General features: G+C 38.5%; 4 protein-coding genes across 4 annotated transcripts; all 4 read right to left on the bottom strand.

Moving 5' to 3' along the window:
- Positions 1-1,442: 1,442 nt before the first annotated feature.
- Positions 1,443-4,981, bottom strand: LOC130744208 (uncharacterized). The gene is made up of 6 exons (XM_057596400.1): positions 4,825-4,981; positions 3,296-3,429; positions 3,072-3,224; positions 2,903-2,989; positions 2,314-2,664; positions 1,443-1,487 (listed from the first exon to the last, which is right to left on the bottom strand). The coding sequence occupies exons 1-6, from the start codon at positions 4,979-4,981 to the stop codon at positions 1,443-1,445; spliced, it is 927 nt and encodes a 308-aa protein (XP_057452383.1).
- A 4,114-nt stretch (positions 4,982-9,095) lies between these two features.
- Positions 9,096-12,640, bottom strand: LOC130742934 (receptor-like serine/threonine-protein kinase At1g78530). The gene is made up of 6 exons (XM_057595038.1): positions 12,292-12,640; positions 11,933-12,103; positions 11,334-11,672; positions 10,569-10,823; positions 10,341-10,474; positions 9,096-9,479 (listed from the first exon to the last, which is right to left on the bottom strand). Exons 2-6 carry the CDS (start codon positions 12,066-12,068, stop codon positions 9,276-9,278), a joined length of 1,068 nt encoding a protein of 355 aa, XP_057451021.1. The 5' UTR covers positions 12,069-12,103; positions 12,292-12,640; the 3' UTR covers positions 9,096-9,275.
- A 2,953-nt stretch (positions 12,641-15,593) lies between these two features.
- Positions 15,594-16,772, bottom strand: LOC130744207 (uncharacterized). The gene is made up of 3 exons (XM_057596399.1): positions 16,682-16,772; positions 16,500-16,595; positions 15,594-16,117 (listed from the first exon to the last, which is right to left on the bottom strand). Exons 1-3 carry the CDS (start codon positions 16,770-16,772, stop codon positions 15,594-15,596), a joined length of 711 nt encoding a protein of 236 aa, XP_057452382.1.
- A 53-nt stretch (positions 16,773-16,825) lies between these two features.
- On the bottom strand, positions 16,826-18,864 carry LOC130744206 (uncharacterized). The gene is made up of 6 exons (XM_057596398.1): positions 18,605-18,864; positions 18,330-18,490; positions 17,998-18,084; positions 17,325-17,914; positions 17,026-17,251; positions 16,826-16,899 (listed from the first exon to the last, which is right to left on the bottom strand). The coding sequence occupies exons 1-6, from the start codon at positions 18,862-18,864 to the stop codon at positions 16,826-16,828; spliced, it is 1,398 nt and encodes a 465-aa protein (XP_057452381.1).
- Between the last annotated feature and the right edge of the window lie 577 nt (positions 18,865-19,441).

The raw sequence follows: 19,441 nt of genomic DNA, 5'->3' as shown, positions 1-19,441 counted from the left end.
TACCTGAGTCACTCACTACGGACCAAGGCATAGTGTTTGTAGGCCAAAAGGTGGCATCATTCGCAGAGTCTTGGGGTATAAAACTCCTAACCTCGACCCCCTATTATGCTCAAGCGAATGGTCAAGTAGAAGCGGCCAACAAAACATTGGTCTCCTTGATTAAAAAACATGTTGGTCGAAAACCTAAAAACTGGCATCAAACGTTAGGCCAAGTGCTTTGGGCTTACAGGAATTCACCTAAGGAAGCTACCGGAGCAACGCCATTTCGACTAGCATACGGCCAAGAAGCGGTATTACCAGTAGAAGTATATTTACAGTCATGCAGAATTCAAAGGCAAGAGGAAATTCCAAGTGAAGATTATTGGAATATGATGCTTGACGAATTAGTCAATCTCGACGAAGAAAGACTATCGGTGTTGGATACCTTAACCAGGAAAAAGGATCGCGTCGTTAAAGCTTATAATAAAAAGGTTAGAGCTAAATCTTTTATGCTTGGTGATTACGTATGGAAGGTCGTCTTACCAATTGATAAAAAAGATAGACGTTACGGAAAGTGGGCCCCAAACTGGGAAGGCCCTTTTACAGTCGAGAAAGTGCTTTTAAACAACGCTTATTCGATTAAGGAATTAGGAAGTCGAAATCGAAAAATGACGATAAATGGCAAATACTTAAAAACGTATAAGCCAACATTGCATGAAATAAACATCGAATAAGGAAGTAAAAGAAAATAAATTTCCAAACTCGAATGTTTTATTAAGTAGAATAGAGCATTACAACTATGGCAAAGAAACTTTAAATGGGAGGATTGGCCCTATAACTATTGTATCTGGCCCTAAGAGGCTCCATGCGCCTCAAGACATCCTCTTGTTGGGATTCCAGTCGCGATTTCTCCTGTCGAATATTCAGCTCTTCACGGGCAGTGGAAGAAAGCTTGTCCACCAAGGTTTTCAAAGCTCCCACACTCCCCTCGGGGTCCGCCTGGCTCAGAGCAGCCTTCAACGCTTCAAATTCCTCCATCTTCTCATCAATCTGGTGTTCAGCAAAGAACACTCGAGCAGTAAGCTCCCGGTGTTCTTCGTATAGGGGTACAGCTTCACGCAGAAGGCTCAAGAACTCCTGAAGAGGAATTCTTACCGAGGCAATAATATTCCTCGAAAGAAGCTGGTTAATGAGCCCCGTAAGCTCTTCAGCCAAAGGAAGAAAAGAGTGCAACTCCCAGAATAGGTCCTGATCAAAAGCCAAGCTCCGGATCTGGTTGAGAACACGACGGCTAGCCATGGCTGAAGGAGTTTGTAAGAGCAGGAAAAGAATTCTGGAAAAGAAGCAAGGGAGAGTTTAAAGAAGTTACTGAAGAGAAGTAACCAAAAACGCTCTATTTATAGTATAACCACAAAGGAATGCATTAATTAATGGCGATCAGTTGCCAACTCTTCATCTTATGGTTACAGGCCATGTAGATTACCACTACCATCGTGAATAGCTTTGGCCTTTAATGAACAAAGACTTACATTGAATCAAGAAAACGTGATATAAGATTGCAATAAATGGGTTCATTCCCCAGAAACCAAGCAACGACTACGTAAGGGGGTGCAAGGGAGTTTGAACGGTGCAACAATAAGTGAATAGCCGTCAGAATAAATGCGTAGTGGAAACTGAAAAGACTTGGCAAATTAAACGTCAAATTATACGGCCTACGTGCCAAAACCACTGTCGAAATATTACATGCAAATCGGCATCGAAAGCCATGGTTAAAATAGTGCCATCATTACATATTGATAAGATAAAGTTTTAAAGCAGGAATTTAAAGGAATTCAAGCGATCAGCAAAGGTGGCAATCTTGGCATCGAGATCCTTCTTCACGGCCTGGTCAACCTCCAATTCCTTGATAACATCCTTTGTCGAAATGATCAGAGCCTTGGAGTCCTTGGTAAGCACATCCAACTGAGCCTTCACAACAGGGCCTTCCTCGACCAAATCAGCTCGCTTTTTCTCCAACCTGGTAATCTCTCGATGCAGCTCCTCAAGTTTAGTGTCGACTTCAGAGATTTCATCTGCAATCAAAACCTTCCTAGCAGTGAATTTCTTGAAGTCCTCTTTCATTGCTGCGACTTGAGCTTTACCAGAAGAGACTTTTGCTTCCTTAAGGCTAACAGCTTGGCCAACGTCCTTGACTTGATGAAAAGTGGCTGAAGCATCCACTAAGAAAGATTGAAGGTTGGCCAAAGCAGCAGCCCGATGAGAATCAAGTTTTTGGCCAAGAAGGAAGACGAGCAATTCCTTAGCAGCATGACTCGCTTGAGGATCAGTTTGGACCTGGTCGAGAAACCCACTGGCGAAAACAATAGCCTTCAGCCGACCCATACTCTCCTCGACTTGCTGAAAGTTGGCCACCCCACTAGATTGAGCAGTCTCAGCAGTGGCATCAGCTTGATGGGGTGGAGAATCCAAGTTTAAGGTGCCATCGAGAAAGCCATCCAAAGCTGCCAACGGGTCCTCCTCGAACAAAGTGTCAAGTTTTTCACTAGACACATGAGACGAAGAGCCACCCTTGGCTTGAGGCGAAGGTTGCATGGTGGCAGACGATTTTGGAGGAGGCATAGGGGTATCATCCTTTCCTGGAAGAGTTTCTGCTTCGCGAATGGGAGAGGTTGCACCTTGAGTTTCCTACAAGAGAAACCTCTTTAATGCCCTTTTCGATAAAGTAAAATGCACAATAGATGGACCAGCAGAACATAAAGAAATGTAAAGATACCTGGCAAGTAGATTCCTTAGAAGGGCTTGAGTTGGTGGAGCTTTTGGAACGATGGGGAGATTTAGGGCCAGATCTGCTCCTAACCTTCCTCCTCCCTTCAGATGTTGAGGTCTTTTTAGCCGAGGATGCGGCCTTGGGAGGTTTCTCGACACCTTCAGCTTTGGATTTTGCAGGTTTGGGAGCTGGAGCATTCTCACGAGATGGAGGATTGGAAATGGAATGCTCATGAACATCAGCCTGAAAATAAGGACAAACACAATCGGATTAAGAAATCACAGGTTAAAATGCCGCAAGGTACCCACGAGAACGGGGAACATACCTGAATGGAGGCGTCGCCACCACCTTCTTTGCCATCGACTTCCGGTTGAGCATCAGATGCTAACTTAGAAGCCCCACTGGTGGTGGAAGCACCAACCCCCTTGGCCCTCTTCTGACTAGCCGAAGCAGCAGGCTTGGGTTTCCTTTTTCGACTCTGTCGAAAGATACGTTAGTCCATATTCCAAAGAAATTGAAAAGGAAAGGGGAAAATCATGAGGAAAGTACCTTGAGCTTGTCAGCGAGACTGACATTATCATCCTCATCATCATCATCATCATCCTCAATCACGACTGGCTTGTCCTTAGAAGAATGAGCCACTGGAGAAACGACTTGAGGAGCTAGTTGGGTAATGACTTCAGCTGTAAACAACAAGAAAAATTAAGAGGTAAGACAGAAAAACCTAGGCCAAGTCGAAGTATTACCTTGACCAATACGCAGGTTCAGCGATATGTGGTTGAAGATTTCGACGAGCACATGATATGGAAAGTTCCATAAATGGTACTTAGTCCAAGTCACTCGCTTTCGAGGAGGTAGAGCTTGATTGGCCAACACATTTATATTTACATGGTCAACCCATTTGGGTAGGACCGGTGGGAAGGCCAATGCAAACCTACTCGTAGGCAAAGGTGGGAACCTAAAGCCAGTTTTTCGAGTAACAAAAGAAAGACCCTCCTCACCAGGAGGAATAACCAGCTTGGATTTTCTGGCTTTAAATTCTCATTTTTGCCTCAATACCTGAGCTGCTTTTGCAACCGTATCTCGAAGGCGAAGAGTTGGGTAATATACCACACCAAAGAACTCTTGAAAGGATCGAATTTCTGCCAGGTGCATACCTTTGGTCTTCTTCGGATCCTACTTCTGCAAAAGAAAAGCATCTGTCATGCATTGCAGACAATCTACGAGGGGCTTCGAAATCTGAGCCCAATACTCAGACCACCAGGCTTTAAAAGCATTAGTAGCATAATATGAAGGAGCGTAAGTGAAGGGGCTCAGGTTGAGAAGTTTCTTGTTGTAAAAATGAACAGTTGTGTCGAAAGCAGAAGCCCTCTTAATGGCTCCAGGGTACAGGACTAGACTCTTGTCAAACAAAGTGTTGGGTAGAACTTGGCTAAGCCCAAACTGTCGAGAAACTAATTGAGGGTTGTAGCCACATAGAGTATAGTCACTACTAGCAAAGCCTACAGTTAAGACTCTAGGAGATAAGAGGGTCCTCCAGAGTGTGATGTGGTGCTCTTTGGGCAATGCAGAATCAGAAGCATTAGGATAAGAATTCCTCAACCAGAAAGGGCCACGAACAGCCTTGCTATAAGGAGAAAAACTGGAACGATAATGCTTCATCTCGAGAAACATGGTAAAATACTTTCTGAAATCAGCTTCAAAACTCGACGCATCATAAGCAGGGGTCAGGGTCTCGAGCCTATGGGCATCAATCCTGGTGTTAGAAACAGTTGGAGGATTATCTTGTGCCGGCAGAAGCGATTCGAAGACTGCATTCAACCAAAGTTGAAACAGCCAAAGAGGTCCATCCGCATTCAGAGAGACGGTCTTGGTATTCCGGATATCCTCGACAGCTTCATTCAGCATTTGATAGAGGTTGCCAAGGACAAGCCTAGCCATAGCGAGTTGTCGACCCTCGTGAAGTAGATTGGCTAAGGGCAAAAGCTTGGCAGGTATACGCAAAGACTTGGTGCAAAAAACATAAGCAGACAGCCAATACAGCAAGAAAGCGACATGTTCAGCATCAGACACCTCACCACAGTCGACGCAATGGTCCTTAATAAATCGACTAAACGAAATATTGTCAGTAGGAATGGAAATGGGGTTAGCAGCTGCAGATGCAGAGTGATAATCGTCACCAATGGGCCATAATCCAGTAATGGCAGCAACGTCCAAGAGAGTGGGAGTAATCATGCCAAAGGGAACGTGGAGGCAATTAGTAGACCTCTCCCAAAAATAAAGTGCACTCAGTAGCATAGCAGGGTTATACGAGATTTGCGACCTCGGCAACTGAATCAAGTCTAAAATCCCGACATCCTTCCAGTGTTGCCTCTTGTCTTCCTCAACCCTATCTAACCATTTCAGGTAGGCTTTGTCGTTAGCAGAGGGGTTAGGAGGAGCTGAACGAAAGGCTCGTTTTGGGTCAGCAAGAAATGGCATACGGTAAGAGGGTTGGAATGCCAAAATAAGCTCCTCTCCCCTAACACTAGGGTGAAATGACTCATGTTCTTCAGGAAGACTATTGGGCCTATCATGCTTCACTATTTTCAAAGGACCCAAAATGGCGCGTAAAGTACCATTAACAGAGAAAGGAATGAGTACCTGGGATTTCCAGATAGCTCTCTTCTCTGCTTCGTTGGGAGGTTCCGGGATTGCCACGCGCTTGGATTCATCCAGCTTAAGCTCAGTGGCCAACGGAATGGTCTGCTCAGGATTGGAAGCCATTGAAGGAAACGGAAGGTATTCCAGGAAAAATGGAAGAAGACGAAGTGAGATCTTTGGGGGAAGAAGCTGAAGGTTTGAGAAAAGGTAAAGTTTGAACAAGGACCGTGAGTAGGGTATTTATAAGCAAAAGGGCAAACGGAACCCAGGCCACATTGCGCAGGAATTTATAAAATTTGGAGTCTAAAAGATTATTTTATTAGCGAACTCATGTCACTTCTCAGCTTTGTGGCATAGGGGAAATCATGGCCCTAAAAAGGCTATAACTGTCAGCTAGTGGAGGAGTCTTCAGACGTCATGGCTGCTGATTGGACCTGAAGATCGAATGGTCGAGAGCACAAAGTATTTGAATCGTTAGAATCGAACGGCTGCGATCAAAAATGCTTGGTGTCTCCAAGCTAAAGCAGTCGACAACCAACATTCTTGGGGGGCAACTGTTAAGCTAAAAATCACAAGTACTACGATTCTCGACATCATGGTGCAAAGGCATATTCTCGACAGAAAGGGTTACGGCGAGACCGGCGACTCAGCACATGGTGTCCCCCAAAGCCAAGTTAGTAAGAGCTATATCTCGACAAACTCAGCAGATGAAGAAATCTCGATCATCCTAACAGAAGAGGCAGTTACCGAGTAACAAGCAACTACAAGCACGTGCATATACCCACGATGCCACGAATAGCAACGGTCACCCACGACTCAGAACCATCCACGTGGCAATAGAGTCACGTGCGCAAAGACCACCGGCTAAACGTGGGGTATGGCGCCAAAATTCAAAACCCACGAAGCCATTATGCATTCAAGAAAACCGCCAAGAACGTGCGAAGAAAGGACACTATAAATTGAGGAAGTAGCAGCAGAAGAAGAGGTTCCCAACTTAAACTCTGAAAAATTCACCAGAAAGCTCTAATGTCCGCATCAATGAGACTCGAGGAGCGAAACGTGATGATGGAGGAGTATGTTGCAGAACCAACACTTTAGTTTCCCTGCATTTCAGCTTGTTGATTTCCAGTCCTTTTGTGTAGTTTGTTTGTCGAAATCTGCAGTTCATGTAGTTTTCATGCTATTTTAGTTTGTTTGACTGTTCTGTAATCGACTCGTATTCAATAACATCTAGTTTCATTTGAGTTGCTCGTTGTTGTCGAAAACACATTTATTCACACACTACACTTTGGCAAAGCGTTTTCTCAAAAGGACCCTGAAATCTAAACTTCCTTTAGTCGAACTAAGAGGATATTTGTTTACCAAAAATCGACGTAAACACCTTTACATCAAAAATATTTTAAGTAAAAATGTTACCTCTTAGGTGAGCCTTTTTTAATGATCCCCCCATTTTCCATAATTCTTTTTGGGGCCTTCAATGTAACTCGTCTGCCATGATTCTTCTTTGGCGGTCTTTTTATAACTGGATTCTACCCGCCATGATTTTATAGCCACGTTTGTTTCCAAGATCTTTGTTTAGCAATCTATGATTTCCAAGATCTAAATTTGATGATCTATGTCTTCCAAGATCGAGCTCTATGATTTTCAAGAATCATTGTTTGATGTTCTATGACTTCCAAGATCGAGATACATGATTTCCAAGAATCCATGTGTGATGATCTATGAACTCTAAGTTACTTTACTCGAGGAGATGGGCGGTTACTCGTTGCAACCAGATCGGAGAAACAAGTTTCAAAGAAAAGTTTAGGCGCTAGAAGGAGAAGTTAGAAGAAGTTGCCTACTAGACGCACGGAAGACTTGTAGTTTTAGTTAGTTTTGAGTAATCGGAATAAGGGTTCCCAATCTACTACTCGAAAAAATCCCTAAAAGCTACACGTCCAATACATCTACAAAGTGACAAACAGGTATACGGATGCACTAAGAGTTTGAACCCCATTTCATTTCTTTTGCAATATGTACATTCTATAAGATTGGTTAACTCTCACCACAACACAAATTGTGTGTGAGGTAGACAATATTATTTATAATAATAAAAGTACAGAATATGCTAAGAATATTCGAAGTCATATTACAAAATAAAGCAAATAATAAATAAAGAGAATATCCTATAGGATATTATGCCTAGTTATCTCTATCACATTCAATTCAATGCAATTTGTATCTTTCTTTCAGTCTGCCTTTGTTTCCAATTTCTTCTTCTTTCATTATTTTAACTTTGAAGTCAGGTTCCTTTTCAATCAAAAGTCCAAGAACACTTTGTTCTATTCATCAAAAAGTTCAGATTCGCTCATAGATGTTTTCACTAAAAGCACCTAAAAGAACTTGAATCCAATCCCCAGATTGCTTCGTGGATTCTCATTTGTTTAAAAAAAATCCAAGTAAATAAGATGGTAATTAAAAAGCTCATCACACTTGCAAATTCTAGTGAAGTTGATAAATGATGAATAAGGACTAAGCAGCAGATCATAGTGCAAGGAAAAGAAACAATGGTAAAGCCCAGATTGCTACCATTTTCCAATTCATATCTATTGATCTTGTTTCCATAATAGCATAACCTACAACAATGATCTGAAAGCTGAAACTATTTTCAGCAAAATTATAATTTTTTTCTGAACCAGTTAAAAATTCTGTCTCTGTGCACAATGAATATCCAATGCTAGCTTATATTTAGGCTCCTACGAGTGCTCTGCCTAATTCCATGAGTTATTTAGATGCATGTACGTACATTAAATTCAGTAAAAAGCTTGTGTAACTTCATGAGAAAAAATCAATATCCTATAAGTTCCCCAAGGATAAGTTTATTTTGCATCCGTCTTAACATGGAATAACATTTTTTCATATTGAGACAAAACAGATTGCTAGCTACCGCAGGCAAAAAAAAAATGCATAAATTTCCGTGAAGTCAATGTTGAGGCCTTGAACTTGAACACAGAAACAGCAATAATTCCTTGGCTTAATCAAACCCTTATGAGTGATGCAAATCAGTGGAGGCACAAAACTTACAGAGTAGAGAAAGAAGGGAGTTTTATGCAGTTACATGCTTAGCACTAGATACATGCTTATGTGTCATAAGTGAAGTTTGAGTGTAATGGTAATAGAAGTGAGAACCTAATTTAATTCTAATAATAATTAAACATAAATACATTTTTAATGAGATTTGATTTATGCCGTTCCATTTTATTTCCACTCACTTTATCTTTTTATATTTTTTTTTTCTATCACATTATCTATCATATCTCTCATTTATCTATTTTTTGTTCTTGGTATTTTTTTTTCTATCACATTATCTATCATATCTCTCATTTATCTATTTTTTGTTCCTGCCTTTCACCAAGTGTATCGGAAAATAGAGTTTGAATGAAACTTTTTCCTTATTTAAAATTTGTATACAAAGGATGGATAAGATAACTACTTGATCATTGTAATTGGCATGTAATTCAAAATCACTACCCAACAATTTCAATTGGTCCAGTGACCAATTCTGCTATGCTATCTCTCTTAGAAACAAACACTTCATACATGTGCTTCAACCAAATCTACATCTACTTTGTCTTAGTGACTGGAATACTATCATTCATTCATGTCATAGTGAACATTAACGCCTCTTGTAAGTTGTATCTCAATGCCCCCTTCCTTTTTTCTTTTCTTTTCAAAATTTAGCATTTAAACAAATTGCCGCATATTTTTATAATTCTTATTTTTTTACCTCTCTTAAGCATATCCTCTTGAGAAAAAGACTTTGTTGTTGTTGTTGTTGTTCGTGATGCCTCCGTCACTTCTGGTAAGATGGTATTCCAGAAACTTGAGAGTGAGGTTTTTGAAGTGATCATGAGGATGCTGTAACTGGTTTTTCTGGTTCTGTTTGCTCAAGCATGAGGACAACCTCAGCCATGGTTGGCCTCATCAAGGGATCTGCTTCAAGACACATCATTGCAATGTTGAACACCTTGTTGACATCTTGCTCCGGACAAGACCCTAAGCTACTATCAAGAACTAACTCCTCCTTCTTCTCTCGAACAACAGCCTTCACCTGATACCATTAGTATCAGAATCATTGGAAGTTAGTCCTCATTCCAAAGATATGTCCAGAATTTAAGTAATATTAGTTGAGCTAGAAAATCTTGTTCTATTTTAATTGGCTGGCTGGTAGCTGTCATAAAAATCATAATTTTGCTCCATTTTAATTGTCAATAGAGATGTATTATTTTACTGCTCCAGCTAGGGGAATTATTGGGGTGATTATTCACTTTATAACAGTCTCTTAATTATATGTGTCTCACTCCTAATTTGTTGATTGACTCCCAATTTAGTGAGATCCTCATGAATTTTATCGAGTAGGAGCGGATGTCTTGAAATGGTGTTAGCACTCCTTACCCGTAGTCCAGCTGTGTATAGATTTGGGTATGTTTGGGTAAATATCTTAATTAAACACTTATGATAATAAGTGTATTAAAGTAAGTTGAAAACTTGCTATATGTAGGAAGCTTATAAATATAAGCTCAAAACAGTTTATAAGTAGGTCATAAGCTACTATTACAAGGGCTCTGCAAACACTTGCATAAGGCTTTAAACTATAACATAAACTCAATAAACTCTTCCTTAGGCTTATGGATTTACATTCAAAGCTCATGCTTCTATGTTTTTTGGTTTCCTTGGTTCTGCTGATTTAAAACTCTATGATTTCTAACGTTTAAATTTGAATAGAATGATGATATGCTTTATTCTGCCATTCAAACTATGAATTTATGAAATCAATGTGAGAACTGAGAATGCTATAGTTGATAAATGATACTTGTTTAAAAATTGAGTTATATACTATATAGATTATTGATCTAAAACTTTTCTGATGAACAATATCAAAGAAAACAATCTCCAAGTATTCCTTTCTTACCCATGTGACAAGCTTGGTTCCCTCTTCCATAAATGTTTCATCACTGGGTTTTTTCCCTGTTAAAAGCTCCAGTAACACAACTCCAAAGCTGTAAACATCCCCTTTAAATGTTGCTCTTCCTGTATCAAAATATTCTGCACACAAACAACAACAATCAAATTTGCAACACATAAAAGTAGTATGGAAGGTAGAAAAACTGTGTTTAGGCTAGTTGTATCTATACCATACCAGGTGCCAAGTATCCAAAAGTTCCTGCAACAATTGTTGAAACATGAGTTTTGTTTGGTTCCATCAACGTGGCTAATCCAAAATCAGAAACACGAGCCTCTAAATTCTGATCCAGCAATATGTTACTTGACTTGATGTCTCTGTGGATAATGTGGGGGATGCAATCATGGTGGAGATATGATATTCCTCTTGCTGCACCTACAGCTATTTTGTATCTGGTTGACCAATCTAAAACCTTCTTGTCCATTGATCTCCCTGCACCATTTTCAACTTTGCTATTAGAAAAAGAAGTTCAATAATCATTATAACAAAAGAAGTCCATCATTTCCGCCAACTTAGCTTCTCACTATACTTAGTTAGAGCAAAAATGGGAAGAAAAGAGGGTCAACAGCTAAAACTATATACTGCATCAGAAGATATTCTTAGAATTGAGGTTATGCCTAGCACTACCAAAAAAGTAAACTCAGTGTAATGTCAGACCTTAACACACCTACTCACACCCATGGTTGGACATCTACAGTGTGAATTTAAAGAAATAAACATATGTGGTGGGCCCATACATGGGTGTCTCTAATATTTATACCTGAAAAACTAGGTCAGGGGTGAGGTTTGCTCTACTCTTTACAATCAACTCAATGTGTGGCCTTAACAGATATGAAATGGCTATTTATTTTGCAAATGTTCATGATTTTCTTTCGTTTCATGCCCTTTTTGACTCCTACTAAGAACTATTAGAATGCAATGTAAAAACTAACAAATAGATACCATGCAAAAAGGTATCCAAACTTCCATTGGGCATTAGCTCATAGATGAGAAGATTGTAGTGTGGTGCTGTGTAATATCCATGAAGAGTCACAATGTTGCGGTGTTTTATATCTGCCATTGCTTCCAACTCTCTCTCAAAACCTTTATCCCTCTCTGCAGTTCCACGGTTTAGCCTCTTCACAGCAAAGGCTGTGGACTCATTCAGCTTTAGTTCATAAACCACACCATAACCACCACACCCAATGATGTCCTTGTTGTTCAGTTTCTGTGTCTTCTTTAACACCGTATCAGATTTCAGAGATTTAAGCACTGAAGACCTAAATATCACCATCTTTCCCCCTGTATCATCCAATCAATAATCAATGAATGTTAGTAAAGTAGAATACACAGGATTAGGATCATCTCAACTCTCATGTCACATGAGAACGTGAAGTGAAACATTGTGTCTATCTCTCTTTGCATAAATATTACAAACGTCTGACCTATTTAATACAAATGAACAGATAGATAGATAGATAGATACAAAATTTCAACATGAGTTTACACATGAGAGGATCTTGATGCAGAAGCCACTCCTTTTTTCCTCTGTATTGCCATACCTGTGTAACCATCTTCATAAATCATTTGCTTTCTTCTCCATCTTTTATAGATGAGGACTGAGATTAAAATCTTGGATATGACAAAAGCAATGAAGCATATGGTTATGGAAATGGCTATAACAACGGATTTCCTCATTTGGTGTTGTAAACTGATGCCAAAATTTCAAGAACCTGGAGACAATAAATTAAAAAAAAACAAATAAAAAGCCAAAATTAGCTAAAAACTTGTCATAATCTAAAATTGTAGAATATGAAATATGAGGACAAACTGAACGATTCCTGCATTAAATGTTCAAATCTAGCATTTTTCACCATAAATGAAACAAGGCTCATAAAAAGAAACGAGGAGAGAATCTCACAGTAATTCTAGTAGTGCTTTGCAGTATTCTGGCTTCTGAGAAGAAATCAATCAAGTTTCACATTTTCTAGACTGGGCCAAAATTCTTCAAACTTTGTTCACTGTAACTGTTCACAACTTCATCTTCAACACTGCTCTCATGAACCAAACTTTCAAACTTCTATGATACAAGCAATGTAAGTTCAAAGTTCTTGTCTCATTCCTGGAAGAGTGGGACTAAGATCACTGAAAAGGATGATATGAAGAAAAGTACAAGATGCTCAAGCAACTTTTTGAAAAACAAGGTACTTCTCATCATGAATAGTTTGACATGAAGAAGGCCTACCATCTATTTTGCCTGTTCATAATAGTTTCTTTTTTGAGTTAAAATGAACTACCATGGACCCCAGGTTGTGACATTTTACCCTTTTAGCATGTTTTTAATTGAAAGCATAAGTTGGCGATTGAACAAATCCTATCAAAAATGGCTTTCAGACTCTCTGACTTTATCTTGAGTGGAAACACTTGGACTTTTGTGGCATCATCAAAATCATTCATTTATCAAGCTGGCAATGAAATTTTTCCTTTACTTCATGTGAATGGATTGTTTTATATCCATACCATGTTACTTTAGTTATAATCTGGGAATGTTACCAGCTATCAAAGCAATAAAGTGAAAAGAAAAAAGTAGGCATTGTGAGTGTGCTACAAACCGGTAAAAGTTTTACAACATTCAATGATCATGTGAATGGGTTTGCTGTCACCGTATTTTCTTCAACACCTGTCCTTGCTCCACTAAATTTGGAGGTTGGGAATTCATTCAGCCAGCAAGATACACAGTATTAGAAAAGAAAGGAAATGAGCACTTGGGAAAATGATTGAGGTCTAATTTTTTTAAGCCTAAGTTTATCCACGGCCAATAGTAAGTGACGAATCTCGTACTAAGTGATAAATGACTAACCATAAAATATGTTCTATGCTGGTTAAAAAGTTGTCTTGAGTAGTTTAATAATTTGCAGTATAGAACTCCTAAACTCTGTAACTAAGGTCACAAAAGATAACTGTCGGTAAGCAGTTAATAATGCTTTGTTTCAAGTCCTAATATATACAAATTTTTATGTCATCGTTTTACCATCTTTTCTTGGCCTTACGTCATAAATATTCATCTTGAACCAAATATTCTCTTTAACTTTATAAAAAAAAATTTACACCAAAATAATATATTATTGATAGAGAAAATTTCATGAGAACAAACTCACATGAAACCCATAAAAAAAACCAGCCCACCCTCAAGATAGGCATACCCTAAAAATGAGTCTCATTAAAACCATATTAGAAAAAACTCAATTGGAATAAAAATCTAATGAAGGAAAAAGAGTATCACATACTCTAGAGAACCTTTAACACATAAATGTCAACAAGCAAACCCAAATTGGTCCTTTACATCCAAATGAAACCAAACCAACATCTAACAGTAACCAAAGCCAAAATGCAAAACTAGCTATCCATTCGAGAATGCCACCAAGCCATTCCAATAATCACCATATTTAACTTCCTCCATATGCCAACCCAAAAGAACCATTGGCACTCCATCTCTCTTTACATCCTCATAGCAGCAGCAAAAGATTCTGCGAAACTTTTCCTGCAAAGAGCAAAAAGAACAAGAATCCTCTCTACCAAAAACCTACCTCAAACCCAACACAAGGAGAAGAGCCAAACCACTCCTGTGATTCCCTTCATTAAAAAAAAAAAAAAAAAAAACCCATCAAAGAAAAAAAACAACCGAGTGCAACTAAAACCCACAAAGCCATTTAATTACTCCTTGCCAATACAAAAGCAACATATCCAACACATATAAACCAAAACCCATAATGCATCCCAACAAGAGCAGAACACAGATTCCTTTTCAAAACATAATATAACCTGCTACCTAAAAACTCACTCCCAGCCAGCATTTACTCCAAAATTAAGACCCACCCGCACACCAAAACACCATAGAACAACCCACCAATATCTCATTGTGTTTCTTCTCTATATCTCGCATTGTTAGCTACTTACCATATCTGTTGCATCTAACAGAGAAGTAACTCTAGAAAAAACTAATGATAAGATTGTTAAGTTCAAATGCTATATATATCGTTTATCATATTTTGAATGATAACAATTTTCAAAAGTATAAGTGTTATGCTTAAAGCTTTACATGAATTACATTTCAAGAAAACGACACTTATGATTCACATCCCTCATCGTCTCGTCTGATATTCAAAGTATAAGACTATGCAAGAAGACGATCAACTCAAAAGATGAGAAAGATCAAAGCAACAAGGGCAGACGGTAAAAGCAAAGAAAGCCAAATATGCCACATCGTCTGAGCAAGAGAAGAGACGAACGATCAAGACACAAGACAGGATACACATATAGACCCAAACAGGGCCGGCCCTGGGCCTGTGCAAGCAGGCCCACAGCCCAGGGCCTCCAAAAAAGAAGGGGCCCAAAAAAAAAATTTGAATGCTTTTTACAGCGTTTGTACTTAAAAAAGCGCTGTAAATAGTCAATCTTTTGCAGCGCTTCGTACCGCTGTATACTATTTAACAGCGGCGAGAGGTCCGAAGCGCTGTAAAAGGCCTTTTTTTTGGCTTAGAGTACCTATTAAATTTTCTCAAAAAAAAAAATTAGGGGTCCATTTTTATTATTAACTCAGTGCCTCCAAAATGTTGGGACCGGCCCTGGACCCAAAGCATCAAGACTGTCTTGAGAAGAAAAGTCAAAGCTTTATAACAACTCATGCAAGATCAACCGAAGCTTTCAGATCGTCTGAGAAAACAGCACTCAACGTCTACCTCCATCGTCTATTTTAAGGACTGAACAACTGAAGCAATATTTAGAGAATGAGAACCATGTTCAAATTGAAGATATATCTCTGACAAGCTAAAGGAGAAATTCAAGTGAAAGAAATCAAGTGATATACTATATAGCACCTTGATCAAGGAAACAAGTACAACAACAACAAGATCAAGTTTCCTCTTTCTCTCTCTTACAAGAAATTGAGAAATGGAATCAAGCTTATTGTCTACACCTACAAAAGCCTATCTTATTCAGGCAACACACTTCAAGACAATCCATTTCCTAAGAAGAAGAAGAAATAAGTGTTTGGTCATGGGTTATCGTCAAAGTTCAGAATGACCAATAGAAAGAAGGAAAAGAAGAATGACCAATAGAAAGAAGGAAAAGAAGAATGAGCTAAACATATAGATCTTCTGAAATAAAGAAGAATGACTAAAGCAAGGAACATCGTCTGAAGAACAGAAGAACGACGACGAAAGATCATCTGACAGAGTGGATATTCTCAATTATGTTGGGATACGTGGAATAAACAATATCAGCAATTGGATTAGAAGATTGATTAAGAACCAAGTCTTCAGCAACCAAGACATTGGACTCACCATCATCATGATCTCCCAAGTTTCCATCACCAATGTCAAGTACCCATTGAGCAAACTCATGAAGATCACTCGAAAATTCATTATTTGTGTTGGAGAACAACCTCATGTTTTTAGTTAGTGTAAGGACCTTACAGAATCGCCACAACCTAGAGGAGTTAATAGTAGACATAACTATATTTGCTCTACTTCCTTTGGGAATAACAAGAAGTATTTGTCTAAAATCTCCTCCTAAAACAACTACCTTTCCACCAAAAGGTTTTTCTGAATTTTCCAACCCTTGGAACCTCATAATGTCTCTTAACATCCTATCAAGTGCCTCAAAAGCATACTTGTTCACCATGGGAGCCTCATCCCATATGATAAGACTTGCTGCCAGAAGTAGCTCAGCCTTAGGGCTACCTTGCACTATACCACAACATGAATCTTCATTCAAATTTAGTGGAATGGAAAACATAGAATGCGAAGTCCTACCACCTGGGAGTAGAAGAAATGCTATTCCACTGGAAGCAACATTTAACACAATTTGTTTTTCAAATCTCAACTTATAAGTGAGAGTTTTCTAGAGGAAAGTCTTGCCAGTTCCACCATAATCATGTACAAAGAAGAACCCACCATCCACCCCTTGACTGCAGTAATTTTCTCATCATATACTTTGAGTTGTCCTCTATTTAACTTATGAAGACAATCAGCATGCAGCGTCCCATCTCATCAACATCAAAATTAAGTTCATTAAAGAGCAAAAAATTTTCATACTCATTTAATATAGAAGGATCAATAAATATCAAACCGTGGAAGGCCTTCAACGATTTCCCATTAGCTAAAAGCACTTTCTCAATTTCCAACATGCAAAGATATTTGAATCTATTATCCTCCACTTCGAATTCTTAAAAAGAAAAAAAAAAAGAAAAATCAAATCAAATAATGTTAGGGTACATTTTTAACATTAAAAATCAAGAGAATTAACTATACCTGAATTGTTATGTAGTTTCCTCAACTCATACACAATGCCAATCGCAAGAATCTTCCAAGTCTGTTCCCAAACATTTACTGGATTGGTCATCGTATTTGCTAGTAAAAGCCAAACAAATGAGTCTCTTAAGTGGTGACCGGATGCTATAATCGACCGGATGCTATAATCGACAACTCCCTTAACCATCCAATGAACTCGCGGTCATCACTGAGCATACCTAAACAAGCGCATGCATCTCAAAATGTATTATATGTGTTAGACTTGATAGTCCTCAAGTCCTCAAAGCTTGTACACCCTCGTTGCACATTCAATAGGAGTCTCAAGTAATATAACTCTCCAGTACCTGGAGGTACAAAGTTAATTATTCCAATGCTAAATCCACTTTTTCTCGGACGCCACTCCTTTTTGTCATCTTCATAGACAAATGACTCTAGATACTCATCATATTTCAACATTTTTCCTTCAATATATTTCTTATTTTCTTCCATCCAAGTAATAAACATGATCGCCTTTCCTTTGTTTCTTGCGAGCACATCTTCAATAAGTTCATCATCGTTGAAGATGACAACCTGTTTTTTAGGCAAATGAAAGAAAAAATGTTTTACTGGTGGACATTTCTCACAAGGAGAATATCCTCCGTACAGAGTCACAAGGAGAAAGATATCTGCAATCATAGTATTGTTTGATCTCATCAACATCAACATCACATTTTTCTCTACTACGAATTCCACCAACAGCCATAGACATGGTAACCCTATCAACTCCCTTATTAATATACTTGAATAAGTATTTAATGGAATTTGATTTATTGTAGTACTTAATGTCGATGTGAGCCCGATATTTTATGAGCAACTTTGGATTGTAGGGAACAACAAACTGATTATCCAATTGTACTCCTCTTCTAGTGGTTGTAACACCTGTGTTTCTTCTTCTATACACGGGATACCCATCACTATCAAAAGACGTAACTGCTTCATATTTTTTAGGAAATAACTTTGAACAACGACCATTCTTCATGCAAGGTGATTGATTCCCGCTAACACCACATGGTCCATGAACCATATAATTGGAAACAACCCCGTACAACTTTGGATATAGTATTGGATCTGGTAGTTCAGCGCTAATGACAAAATCAATCATCTCAAGTGAATTCAATTTGTCATCATCATGAAGCCATAACAAAATATGGGCACGCGGTAAACCTCTCTTCTGAAACTCTATGGTGTACATTCCTAGTGAAGAAACAACATTCTAATACATGATTATACAGTGTTATAACAATGAGGTTAGAAAATGAATATTTAGTACAATATACCTGCAATTACTTTTCCAAAGAAGTTTCCCTTCTTGAAATCTGCCATGATCTGATCTAACTTCATGTGAAATACCCGGCATGCTATATCTGGTCAATCATGTGCACATAACCCATTGGCAATATTTGAAAAGGTCCAGGGTTCGATTCCTGTAAGGGAAATTTGAAGGGATTTTCTAACTTACTAACAACTAACCATTAACATTTTTTTATCCAAAAAAAAAACCTATTGGCAACAACGTGACTTTCAATCTCAGGCCACTTGGAATTACACGTCATTGTCAAGAATAGGTCAGGATATCCAAACTTTCAGCAAATTGTCATTGCATCCTGACAATTATTAAACATGTAACGAAGACCACCAATAAATGATGCTGGAAGGATAATCCTTTGCCCTATTGTAGAAGAATTGGTGTCACCACGGCCAATTGCTTCTTCTATTCCAGAAAGAAAATGGTTTCGAATTGTGTCCTGGTTGTAGCGTAAGAAGGACAATCTATTTGCTTCAATTATTGAGTAGCAATCAACAACGAATTGTTGGAAAAGTATACGACATAAAGTTATCCTCTTCCATTCAAATTCTCTCTCCTGCAATCTAAATGCTACCTACTCTCTTAAAGAAATATGTTTTGTTTTTCGGGATATCTCATCATCTGTAGTTGAGCGGAATTTGATGTTATCACTGTACCCATCTTCACCATATGGGAAAATTAAAGGGTATTGTAGAGGAAGAAATGACGCATGATCTTCGGTAATTCTTTGGAAAGAACCACCATGTGTGCGCAGGATAATATCACGACCACAACCGGAACAATCAAAATCACCAACGATCAAATCCGCAACCTCATCAACACTTGGTAGATTGTACATTCGTGCATCATGTGCACGATTCCTGAATAACCTCAACACGACATTTTCAACAACTCCTACACAGTCACGTACCCTTCTAAAAGTTTTAACCAAAGTATTTTCTTCATCAGGTCCTTCACTAAATCTGGGTCTAGCGAGGTACCTTGATCGAATCTATTACAAAACACGTAATTGTACTAAAACTATATATGCAAACATAATAATCTACTATAAGTTTAAATTAAACAATTAAATATTAAATATCATGAACTAACACAAATACCTGAAATGATTCATTCTATTGTCAATGTCATTTTGTGTATCATATATATAATTGGGCAAACTTCGGTCTATCTCCATCATCATGGAGCAAACTTACGATACGATGGTAATTTTGACCACTGACAATGAATTGGGGAGGCCCACGACCATCATTTATACTTCCATCAACCTTTCCACCAATAGAGGTGAAAGCAAATATACTATTATATGATCGAATGTGTTCTAAGAAATGTTTACTCCTTTGATGAATGCCAGTTAGCAAGTTCCATAACAATTCAAGAGACTCTTTTAATTATGGCGAAGCAATTTTTCCTTT

This window comes from Lotus japonicus, chromosome 3 (assembly GCF_012489685.1).
Source record: "Lotus japonicus ecotype B-129 chromosome 3, LjGifu_v1.2".
Taxonomy (NCBI): domain Eukaryota; kingdom Viridiplantae; phylum Streptophyta; class Magnoliopsida; order Fabales; family Fabaceae; genus Lotus; species Lotus japonicus.
The sequence above is the reverse complement of the archived record's forward strand: the minus strand, read 5'-3'. Positions and strand labels throughout refer to the sequence as shown.